The sequence below is a fragment of the Pleurodeles waltl genome, chromosome 7, assembly GCF_031143425.1.
Source record: "Pleurodeles waltl isolate 20211129_DDA chromosome 7, aPleWal1.hap1.20221129, whole genome shotgun sequence".
In the NCBI taxonomy this organism is placed as follows: domain Eukaryota; kingdom Metazoa; phylum Chordata; class Amphibia; order Caudata; family Salamandridae; genus Pleurodeles; species Pleurodeles waltl.
In genome coordinates this window covers 1,284,717,455-1,284,730,378 of record NC_090446.1, presented here as the reverse complement: position 1 = coordinate 1,284,730,378, position 12,924 = coordinate 1,284,717,455, and the positions used below count along the sequence as shown (strand labels likewise).

Below are 12,924 nucleotides of genomic sequence, written 5' to 3'. Positions count from 1 at the left end.
GTGTCATGTCTTTTCTCCCCACCAGCACCCACAAGCTGCAAACCAGTGTGCATGCACTGAGTGAGGGGTCCCTGAGGGTGGCATAATACATGCAGCAGCACTTAGGTACCTTCCCTGGCCACAGGGCCCTTGGTACCAGGGGTACCTTTTACAAGGGACTTAACAGTGTGCCATGGTTGTGCCAATTGTGGAAACAAAGGCACAGTTTTAGGGAAAGAACACTGGTGCTGGGGCCTGTTTAGCAGGGTCCCAGCACACTTCCAATCAAAGCTGGCATCAACACTAGGTAAAACGTGGGGGGTGACCATGCCAACAGTAGCATTTTCTTACTACATCTTTTATTGAAGTTGGTTTTTAAATTGTCTGTTTGAAAATGCCAATTTTAGAAAGCAGGCACGTTTCTGCTTAAACCATTCTGTGACTCTGCCTGTTATTGGATTGTCTTTCTATGTCAGATTGACAGTTGGGTTGTTTTGCACCTCTCTAGGCAGTGACACAAAGGGGGCGGGGTGTAGCCTGCATATCATATCCTGATGAGCCATCTGAGCTAGAGGAGAAGGCGCAGTTGCCATTCACACCTGAAAGGACTGTGCTTGCCCTCAGATAATGCAGTCTCCGACCCTCTGGTGTGTGTCTGGGGCCTGGCCTGGACAAGGAAGGATCTGCCAAACACTTGATGCTTTGCTTTGAAGTTTGCCAACTTCAAAGGCAGAAAAGGGTATAAGAGGAAGACCCAAAACTGCAGACTTTTAGAATCTTTCTGGAATCAAGAGGAATCTCTGCCCAGGAGAAGAGCTGAAGAGCTGGAGGAGGAGTGCTGTCCCTTTGCTGGATTGCTCTGTTGGACTGGCCTGCAGTTGCGGCTTCTACCTGAAAAGAGTGCAAAGGTTGAACTTTGCTGTGTGTCCTGCTTGAGAAAGTTCTCCAAGGGCTTGGAGTAGAGCTTGCTTCCTGTTGGAAGTCTAAGGGACACCAAAGTCTTCAGTTTCCTCGACCTGCAGCACTGGGAACTGTGTGTTTTGTGCTGTTCAAGAGGAGAAACCACTGTGACACCGCCAACGATGCCGCTGGCTTGCACCGTGACCTGCCGACACAGCTCGGAGTCACATTCCCCACTTCGCACCACAACCCTGGTCTCACCGCATCAAATGATCGTACCGCGACCTGTGGGCCCCGCACTCCAGCATCGCCTGCTCACACCGCAGCCTGGGCATCTCCACAACAACACTCCTGCTAACACCGGCGTCACTGCCTGCACTGTGAGGAGCACGAAGCACCATCCCGCACCACAGCCCCGGTCCACCGACGCCAGCACCATTGACTCCAGGATCGTCAACAGGCTTCCCTGCCTGCACCGTGGCCTGTGGACACCACTTGTGAGGGTCATGAAGCACCGTCCCGTCCTGCACCGCTGGCTTGGGCCTACCAACGACATTGCTTCTGCAACGACGACAACACTGCCTGCACCATGACCTGTGGACACCGCATGTTGCACCGCCCCACTTCACACCACAGCCCTGGTGTCACCGGCTGGACGCCGTCACCGAGCCACTGCCTGCACTGTGACATGTGGGCACCGCACGTCGCATCGTCCCGCTTCGTACCGTAGCCCCAACGCCACCTGCACTCCTGACTTCATCAGCTCGGAGTTCGATCTGCAACACGTGTGACTTCAAGGGTCCGACGACTCCTGCACCGACTCTGGAACTGACACTGTGACAGCAGTGACACCGCTCTCTGGAGCTCACCGCGAGAACCACATCGCCCTACAAGTCAAAGGTAGTGTTTGTGGGTCTTCCCTACACCTTAGCGGGCCCGCAGCCGGCCTGGACTGTTGGTTTTGTTGATCACGACACCGTGATAGCCCCAGGTGGAGCTATTGACTTCAAGGAACTGTATTTTTGAATAAGTCTTGCAGAATTCATATTTTTATTACTGTGTGTTGGATTTTTTTGTGTATTTGGTCTGGTTTTAAATAGATAAATATTGCCTATTTTTCTAAAACTGGTGTGGTGTCCTTTTGTAGTGTTTTCACTGTATTACTGTTTGTTATGTGCAAATGCTTCACACATTACTTCTGAGATAAGCCGGACTGCTTGTGCCAAGCTACCAAGGGGGTGAGCAGGGATTATCTGAGGGGGTATCTCCCTTACCATGACTAGAGTGAGGGTCCCTACTTGGACACGGTGCAAACAGACTGCCTACTAGAGACTCCATTTCTAGCATTTCCCTAGGTGCCGGCTGAGCTAAAGGCCAAAATCCACAGCTAGGCACTTTTTAAAAAAACCCGTCCAATTTCAATGTAAAAAGTGATGTGTACATGTTCCGTTTCCTGTCACGGGCATTAGGCCTACCCATACAAGTGAGATACCACTTTTATCGGGAGACTTGTGGGAACACAGAATAGCAGAACACGTTTTATTGCCCCTTGTCTTTTCCTACATTTTTTCCTTCCAAATGTAAGATAGTGTGTAAAAAAGACGTCTATTTGAGAAATGCCCTGAAATTCACTGCTAGTGTGGGCACCCCGGAATTCGGAGATGTGCAAATAACCACTGCTTTTCAACACCTTATCTTGTGCCTATTTTGGAAATACAAAGGTTTCCTCAATACCTATTTTTCACTCTTTATATTTCAGCAAATTAATTGCTGTATACCCAGTATACAAGGAAAACCCATTCCAAGGTGCAGCTCCTTTATTGGCTCTGGGTACCTAGGTTTCTTGATGAACCTACAAGCCCTATGTATCCCAGCAAACTGAAGTGTCCAGCAGACGTAACGGTATATTACTTTTGAAAATCTGACATTGCAGGAAAAAAGGAGTAAAACATAGAGAAAAATTGCTCTTTTTTTCACCTCAATTTCAATATGTTTTTTATTTCAGCTGTTATTATCTGTAGGAAAAACCCTGTAGGATCTACACAAATGACCCCTTGCTCAATTCTGAATTTTGGCTACTTTTCAGAAATGTTTAGCTTTCCGGGATCCAGCATTGGTTTCACACCCATTTCTGTCACTAACTGGAAGGAGGCTAAAAGCACAAAAAATAGTAAAAATGGGGTATGTCCCAGTAAAATGCCAAAATTGTGTTGAAAAATGTGGTTTTCTGATTCAAGTCTGCCTGTTCCTGAAAGCTGGGAAGATGGTGATTTTAGCACCACAAACCCTTTGTTGATGCCATTTTCACAGAAACAAACCACAAGCCTTCTGCAGCCCTTGTTTCCCATTCTTTTTTTTTTTAACAAACTTTTTTCTGTATTTTGGCCAATTTCTTGGTCTCCTCCAGAAGAACCTACAAACTCTGGGTACCTCTAGAATCCCTAGCATGTTGGAAAAAAAGGACGCAAATTTGGCGAGGGTAGCTTATGTGGACACAATGTTATGAGGGCCATGCGCAAACTGTCCCAAATAGCTAAAAAAAAAGCCCTGGCACCTAAGGGGGGAAAAGGCCTGGCAGATTTTATATTAAATACAATAGATTTCACAAGCGCAATGCAAGCACTGTGCAGGCGAAACCTAAAAATGAAAAATTACGTTAACATTACTATTCCTTACATAGGTTTTCCTTGCCAGACCTAAAATGTCCATTCCTACCAGTCATTTTGAAATTAAATATATTGGTACATTGCTTGATTTAAAAAATCAAAACAATGTTGATGCTGTATTTGTAAAATTCAGTTTATTCTATGAGGGGAAGATTTATGTTGTACCTCATTGAAAATGAAGACACAAACGAAAGTAAACAAATATAATTTCGGCCTTAAATCTGTGTGTGTTTTAGGGGGTGTTCTCTGTACATAACATTCTTTAAAAAAGCATTTGCAATGCAACAGGTCTTTCATTATGTTGAGTTAGAGCTATTAGCGTTATAAACTCCTAACCATCTTTTCTTGCCACCTTAAATGGAAAAAAAAAACGAGCACGATCATGCTGCGTAAAACACAGCACCATTGCGCTGCGAAATAAAGAGAAAAAGTAGTCCAGAAACCATACGGAAAACATGGAGCCTCGTATCTTTCCAGTAGTTTACTGGTGCTCTCGAGGAGGGCTAAACACTGGAAAAGGCATGACCTATGCATGCCTTTCACGAATGAAAACAAGTGGATTTTAAAAGGCAAGCCCAGGAACCAATTAAAGTGACTGACGTAACATGGGCGTGGTTAAAATCCCCCTAAAGAGAGATTAAAAGAGGGACGGAGCGCTTTGCGCTCCCCACTAAACAGACAATGCCTTGAAGTGAGCCTTACAGCCTAGAACCCATGAGTGGTAATGTAAGTGCTCCTGCCAGCTGTCATACCCTAAACTACAAAACTTGTAATTTTATGTAAAAATAAATGACATTCGATTAATTTACTTTATTAAAACTCTTACTGTTCAAGATCTGCGTATTTTTCTGTTGCATGTGTGCAAAATAGAATGTTGCTGTTGCTGGCACATTTTCTATGTGCCTCTGCACTGTAGATGCCAGGTATGTTTGCTAACTTACTTCTAGAGATCACAGAAAGACTAAAGGCTGAGGCGGCCCTCCTGAGTTCCAGCTAGTAACACTGCTGGCGGCCCACTGATGTCAGCAGCAAGCGATTAATTCACGCCACTGGCCCAGTTTAAAGCAGCCACACTTGCAGTACATGAGCCATGTGTAGTGAGTAAAAGAGGTAATAAAGAAGGTGTGCTGTTTGCTCCACTCATCAGAGCCTTCTTAAAACGCCTCCCAGCGCATGTTACATCCCCTCAAGCTCATGAGTTACGAATAAAGACAAGTGTTAAATAACTGTCCACCCGTCCGTCCATCCACCCTCCCCCATTCATCCTTTCTATTTGCCTGTCCATCCGTCTACTTATTTATGTCTCCCTTGATATATGGGTCTGGCAGTTGATCAGTCAATTTACTAGGTTGTCCTACTGTATGTGTTGATCCATTGATCGATCTGTCTGCATGGCTACCTCCCTACCTGGTGGTATGTTTGCGTATATGTTTGTTTCTGCCTCTCTCTCTTACTCTCCTCTCGCTCTTTAATCCATCTGTCCTTCTGTCCAACTGTAAACAAATACACAGAATGTGAGCGCAGCGTGAACCGTATGAGAGGGCTGAGCTTGGCTCCGCATTATTTCAGTCGCCCACAGTCACACTCCCCGCCTGCTGCTGGTGCTCACGCCTCACACTGTCACCAAACACCACGCATACTTACGCATCAAGGACCGGTCGCTGCTGGTTGTGTGCCAGTGTGTAGAACCCATAGATCTGCTGAGGTGGCCATATGTGTCTAGGCCTGTGTGGGTTAGTGTGTATGTATGTGTGATTGTCTTTGTGTCTGTTGGTGAATGTATATAGATGCGTGTCTGTGTCCCTATGCCTCTATGCCTATGGGTGAGTGTGTGGGTCAATTCATGTGTATGGGTTAGGGTGTCGTATGGCTGAGTGCCTATGTGTGGGTATTTGTGTGTGTGTCTGTGCATGTGTATGGGTGAACATGAGGTAATGGCTGAGTGTTGGTGTCTATTTTTGCGGGTGTGTCTGGACTCCATACAGCCTTACATTATTAGGGCAGGTAGAGGGCTGTTGCCTTTCAGTGAACCCGCCTGTACTGAAAACCAGTAAAGTATGTGGTCCGCAGCTACCTGTTTACCTGACCCTATTGATGAGAATGAGGTGTGATTAGGAGATGCCAGTCGATATCTGCCCATAATATGCAGCTAAAGGAACCTCCTCTTGCAACTGGCATACATGTATATCGAGACCTGTAGTGTCCCCACCAGTACATACACTCATGAGCGCCTGTGTATGTCTGCCTTCATCTTGGTTCAAACGACTCTGTGCTCCCTCAGCACAATGTACATCTACAGTGCATACAGCCATAGTGGTGTCCGTATGTGTGCTGTGGTTTTTCAGCATAGGGCTTCTAAACAAAACGTTGCTGCGAAATGTGTGTGTGTATTTACCATTAAAAGAACAAAGGTTAAAGGGATGTTATAGTTAGGAAAATACATTAAAAATCCTTAGAAATTCACTGAAAGAAACTAAGGTTACAGGGATATTAAAGTTACACTCAAATTATACACAAACAAAACCATAGAAATTCACCAGTTATAGTTACCTCAGCTAACTATAACTTAGGCCCCCACAATGCACTGCCCATGACCTCACATAGTACATCACTCATGACATGGTCAGTGGCATCACTAATGACCTCATCCAGCAAAGTAATGTCAATATACTTCATAAAAACATTTTAAGTTTTTAAAAATAAGAATACAACACAGGCGAGAGACAGGGCACAGAGCTCATTGTAATTTTATCAACTACTACATTAACTTATTACTTATGAGACAATTCTCAGTGGATAGCCCTGTCTCTTCTAAACCACTACTCTAAGCACTAATGGCCTAGGTAAAACGTCTAACCGGATAGGCTAGTCTGTTGGAAACCACAACATCACCGTTCATGAACCTGGAAAGAAGTTTTAGTGCAAATGTCAGATTTACACAATCAACTGCAACACTCAACCAGTAGAGAGATCTTAGCAGACTGTCCACTGTGTCACAAACCACTAGTAAATTATTCTTTATCCTGGAGTAAGGTGTTGTAAATGTCCACTACAATGAACCATCCCTCTAGAGAAACGACTTAATGTACAGATGCATTTATTGCAATCTACTAGTACAATTATTCATCACAAAGGAGAGAGGTCTAAACAAACTGGTCAGTATGTTATAAAACACAACTATACTCAGCCATTCCTGTGGAGTGAAGTTTCAATGAACAGCTTAGACTATCCTTCTGGAATGAAATCACCGCTTGCACATCATCCACAACCAAAAAACAACATGAAGCACCTCTAGTGAGCTAACGAACTCACCAGTAAAAATCCAGACGGTAAACCCTTCCAATGGCAGGGCATTATGGCTTCCCATACAGATGTCAAGGACTTTCTGCCCAATGCCACCCTAGAATTGAAAGCCTTGACTATACAGTCCCTTGAAAGCTCTGAGCCTGGGATCGAACGCATTCCTAAGGCATTCATTAGTTTGTATACAAATGTTTCTCCTGCTTTCCCTTCAAGAGAGGTGGAAGGCAGCTTGGCTAATGTTTCAACTAGCTCGGGGTCTCCTCTGATCATATAAGCAGAGTTATGTTGTAGCAGATGAGGTTAGAAAATTTTAGTGAAACTGGGCATAGGCTGTAAATCCGTTGGAAGGGTGTCCATGGGCGGGTCATCGGTTTCTGGATGTACTTGTGCTAAGTTAGAAGGAACCTGCTCCTGTATGGCCCTCTTTCAGTAAAAAGCCCTTAGAAGTCAGATCATTTTCTATTGGTGTATGGAGTGGTTGAGAAGTGTAACAAAACTGTGTAGCATATAATAAATAAGACTGAAATTGAGGACACTTGGCCTCTTAAATGTGTGCAGTGCCTGATACACTGTCAAAAATGGAGTCACTGGCCATGCACCATATGACCAGATTGGTGTGCTTCAGCCTGTGGCGGGCCTATAGAAAATACTTCATTTAGGTGTTTATTTTAAATGAAGTAGTACTCCGTTCAGATGTACCAGATTTGTGGTGCATGCATTAAGTGGCGTCCTGTTAAGTATGACAACTGATTGAACAACCACATAGAAGTTCTTTGGAGTGCATGAGCCCAGTGTGGATGGAGTCACTGCCGATAAGATGAGATAGTATGAGACTGTGAGTTAAAGCTACAAGGAGGGCTCCATTGCACTGTGCGACGTCAGCAATCTGAATCCCGCTCAAGATCTTATGCTATTGAGAAGCAGCGGTTCTTAACCTAGGGTCTGCAACGCCTACTCAGAGTATCCAAGTCTGTTTAGAAAATGAATTATTGTTAGCAGACCAATGAAATATATATTTACATAAAAGCAAATTTCAAAAATTAGAACTCGCTTTATAAATGTAAGGCTAACAAGTAAGTTGGCATTCTTATTTTGATTTGAGGGATCGGGGTCAGAACAGCAAACAGAATCTAGCATGGACAATTGGTGGTTTCCAGTAAAGCACTATAATTCACATCAAAGGGAGCATGCGCTATCTCTAGGAGCAGACAGAGCTGCACGCTAGAGTCTAACATAATGCTTCATCTTTTGGAAATCAAAATACACTTTAAAAAGCTCCAATCTTCCCGTTAAAATTAAAATGTTGATTTTGTTTTTTTTTTTGTTTGTAAACTAAATAACATATTTCCTAGTGTTTGTTTGGTTTAAATTGGTGTACATGTCGTTTTCATGTAGAAATTGTAGAAATTACTTATGTGGGGGCCACAGCTTCTAATGGGGTTCTATAAAAGTCAATAATTTTTCTGATGCCTGCTGACCTCTTTATTCTTATTTAGGCAAACAACAGCACGGCTCTTCTGCAAGGAATGGAGTTTCCAAGTTGGAATACTTTCTGCGAGTTCTTTGACCACTGGTGCGAGGAGAGGAAAGAACTGTACCTCATTAGCAAAGCGCAGCCTTTAAAGAAAGGGGCAGGAAATGATCCCGTAGCAAACCTAAAATACAGATATGTGCAGCTAGTGTGCAAGAAATCTTGTGGCTCCCACCTTGTGCAATCTTCAACAGGGTAAGTGCCCTCCTGCCCCTTTCGACTGCAGACACATGTGTACAGCCCTAGGGGACACTGCTTTAGCCCTGCAGTCGTCATGTATTGGTTGTTTTTGTTTTGTTTTTTTAACTATGCGATTGTCAGACTTGTTTCGTAGCTCCAACACATTTAGGTTGATTATAGTCAGACATGGCAGTCTGGCGTTTCGCCCAAGGTAGAACACTCTGAAGGCAACACATGGCTATCGAGTCTCAAACGGCTAAAAAGGAATATACATATATGCGTGTGTGTGTATATATATATATATCTATGTATATATATGCATATTTATACATATATATATATATATATATATATATATATATATAGTACACACACACTACACTTTGAGGATTTAAATATACAACATCCTGTTAAGTCTAGAGAAATAAAAAGTAATCTCATATTTAACCACTGGATATTCCACAGAATAACATTCCTTTCCTTTGTGTTGGCATTATTGCCATTATGATAGACACATAGGACACCCACATCTCAATACTTACACAAGTCACAAGTGCCCCCAATTCTACTATTACCAAGATCTTCAACCGTTTCTATGCTGCTGTGCGAACCCGTATATTACTATCCCCATTGCTGGCTTGGTCATAATGACACAGTAGTGTCAATCTTCGTTGTGTGGTTTTGAAAATGTTTCTGTTGTGTGTGTACCATTTCCTGAATGTTTTCTTTTTCTCTTTGTGTATCATCTGAAGGGGTACCACATCCTCCTGTCCAGCAGCCATCACTTTGAGGGCATCAAAGGACAAGAAGTGCCTGGTTATCGTCCAGACTCGAACAGACCATGACCACAACACAAGTGCCGTGGAATGTGACCAGCAGCTTAACCAGCCTCACTTAGCCACTAATCATGGTCTCTCAGCCTGGATAAATACTCTTTGTTACACCTTCCTCACTCCACAAAGCGTCCAGGAGCTGCTTGCTAACGAGCAAGCCCTGAATCCAGCCCTGTGTGAGTGTTTGATGGAACTGGGGTCTCTCTTCTCCTTGGATCCTGGTGCCAAAGTGAAATTGACCTTCCTGCCTGACATCGTGACTTTGGAGAGCGTCTTTCTCATGACATCACACACTAAGAACTTGCTGAACAGCTTCCCTACCGTCCTGTTCCTGGGACACTCTCTGGCCATTAATGAAACTTTTGACCTTTACACTGTGCTGTGTGAAGATGCTGACGGCAGAGGGCGAGAGTGTGCCTACTTCATTACCCGGGAGAAGAGCCAAAACCCTATCCGATTCATGTTGGTGTGGCTGCTCCGGGGTGTGCCGGGGATTAAGGCACACATAGAGGGGCTCATCGTGCAGGCAAATTTAAAGGAGCTGGATCTAATCCGGGACTTGATACCCTCCTGCTGTGTACGTATGAGCCAGACTCATGCCCTCGACACCATGTACCGCAGAGCAAGCCTCGAGGAGCCCACGGTACAGGAACAACTTAAAAAGCTAGTTTCCAGTGTGGTACACGCCCGCACACCAGCCATTTACCGCTCCTGCTTCAGGCAGCTAGAGGCTGCCGCCCCCTCTGCCTTCCTTCGCTACTTCATCCAGGCCTGGCACGGCCGCAGGGAGGACTGGGTGGAGAGCTGGGGTCACAAGATGCGTGACGGACACTTCCTTGAGTTTGCAGCCTGGGAGCCTGGTGAGCTGCGCTCAACTGGAAGCTTTCCCTGCCCGCTTTCTTCGTGCATCCATGCACTTGTGAATGTAACGCCACTCCAGAAGACAGAGGACAACAGCTGGTTCACAACTCCGGAGCAGGCTGTCGTTGATAGCGCATGCTGCATTCAAGAGGTAAATGCTGAAATCAGAGGGCAGTAACATTCAATTGGATTGATGCATAATTCCAGACACACACTTTTCACACTTACTAGTTAGTCCAAGTTCATACATTTATGTGAAAATTCAGGAAGAGCCCTAGAATAATATAAACATTTAATAATATTAGAAGTGTTGCCCTCACTGGAGGATCGATCAAAAAGTGCCGGAAACAATCCGACTTTCTCTTCTTGGAGGTGTATAACCCAATGCACTAGGCTGTGGGAAGGCTGAATATTGCTGGTATAATTAATGCAGCTGGAAAAGGCAATCCACATTCGGGGGCAGAACTATTGCCCATAGCTTCTGTGGCCTGCTTGTGACTGGCATGTATTCTTCGATTTATAATATCATTAGGCACCATAGCTTCGTTAGGCAGCAGGGTGTTTTGCAAATATGGGAACCGTTCATTCATTTTAAGACACCATACTTCGTGTGGGGACTTAAATGTTGGATTCAACAAGTAAAGCTAACCCCGGAAACATGATCACTTCAGCATATTTCTTGCACTCTTATGGCTTGTGAAGTAATGTTCACTTAACGGTTTCGATATACTAAAAGAAGCTTGTAGTTTGGGCTAAGATAGACTCCCAAAAAATGTGGTGACAAGTGGAGTGCTTGTTAAGGAGTGGCTGTGATTTGATGCCTGCTTAAAGCAGAAGATTTTAGGTCAACAAAAAAGTCTGTACTTAAGACCTTTAGAGAACAGGCTAGACATAACCCCCCTCCCACTGCTGCCCCAACTCCTTCCAGTTCTCTCCTACTATCTTCACTGTTCAACCACCTCACTTACAGTGCATGGGTCCTTCAACTATGCGTAAAAGAACAGTGGATTTATAAAGTGGGTTTGTGGTGCTAGCACTTCCCAGTGCATCATCGTACAAGGCACTAGGCCATCTTGCTTTTCTTATTTGTTGCTTATGTAGTAATACATGAGAAATCTGTTTGCTCTTGGGTGCTCTTCCAGGAGCTTGTGATTAGTTTTTCTGTTTACTATTGCTTAGGTAATCGGTCTGTCTGTTCCCCATACTCTTTACATCTTTATTGTGTAAATATTGGCATATGGGAAGTGTGTCTGGCTTAAAATGTAGATCTGATTGTTTGATAAGCAGGTCCTAATCACGAATATGCAGTCTGCTTTTGTCTTTTAGAGAATAGATTATTCTGTAATCTAGGCAAGAAGATGAAACCAGATGAGTCTTTTGGGACGTCCGTTGTCACTGTAGGGTAACCAACAACTGTGCTGTATCCTGGTCTCGTCCATAAATGAAAACGAGCTCTCTCTACAGTGTTGGTTCCTTGGCTGTCACCTGTCCAGCCTCAACAAGTCTGTGATATGTGGTGCTCCCTGTACTACTATACATCGCAGATCAGCTGCTTTGTACATGTTAGTATTATATTATATGTGTGATAGGAATAGCTCCAGTGTTAGAGCACAGATAAAGAACAATAACAACACTTTTCAACTACAAACTACTATTTTTCTGATATAAAGATCCTCATGCCTGAAGGTGGACTGTGATTTTGGCCAATTGAGTCTCTCTATAGGGGGAAACTGTACAGGCTCAGGTTGTGATGCCACTGTGATTGTGAAAGGTTCCAGGGTAAGGGCAATTCTTACATTTGTAAGGCGGCATAGAGAGATTTCTTGTCTCATCTAGCAAATGTTATTTTCCTTGAAATTCCGGTCCTCCGAGTCCATGAACTCCTTCCTATTATTAAATGAAGATGAAATGAAGGGAACTGTATTTTCCTTGTGGCAAAATGGTAACTGCTTTATGTATTCATCCCATTGATAAGAAGCCCCAAGTGCTCCCATTTTTCTACTAAAGATGCCTCCTCCCAGTGAGGATCCTGCACCCTAGGTCAACTTTAATTTATCACTAGCCAGCCATAGAAACATGCAGCAGATGTTCACCTGTAAGCAATGGGTGAAGATAGGATTCTTCTGCCGAGAAACTTCTTTACTGAGCAGAAAATATGTTAAGGTAACTACAGCATTGGCTTAAATTGGGATGTACATTAACTGGCGAGAAATCTGCTAAATTGAGACACAAAGATTTAGTGTTTGAAGATGTACCTGAATGGGCACGTCTTGAACCCTTAAGACACCAGTGGAATGAACATCAGAGAATTGGACCCACTTGATCTTTGCAAACGCAAACCCTGGGTAGGACAGATTTTACCGTTTCAGGCAAGCTTCCTTGGTTTATTGTATGAAACCTACGGAACAGTGTGGAAACTTGACATCCAAGTTGGGGAGTAAAGTGTACAGTTAAGTTGATAAAAAAAAAGCATTGAGTGGACTGTTTTGTAAGACCGACCATTAAGACATCTGTTTTCAAAGACACAAATTTCACATAATAGAGTGAAGTTCTCAAAAGAAATTGTCGTGGCAGTGGTTAGATGCAGCAATTTCTCTACTCACTCAGTATTTAGAACTCAATAACGACGTACCTCTGTTTAGGAGCAGACACACCATGGCTGTTCTGTTGC

General features: G+C 43.9%; 1 protein-coding gene across 1 annotated transcript in view; it reads left to right on the top strand.

Moving 5' to 3' along the window:
• The window catches only part of LOC138246182 (uncharacterized), a 448,661-nt gene that overhangs the window by 380,777 nt on the left and 54,960 nt on the right, over positions 1-12,924 (top strand). Inside the window, exons 19-20 of the mRNA XM_069200506.1 lie at positions 8,345-8,574; positions 9,312-10,404. Of these exons, the coding sequence (XP_069056607.1) occupies positions 8,345-8,574; positions 9,312-10,404 (1,323 nt within the window). The remainder of the gene's footprint in view (positions 1-8,344; positions 8,575-9,311; positions 10,405-12,924) is intronic.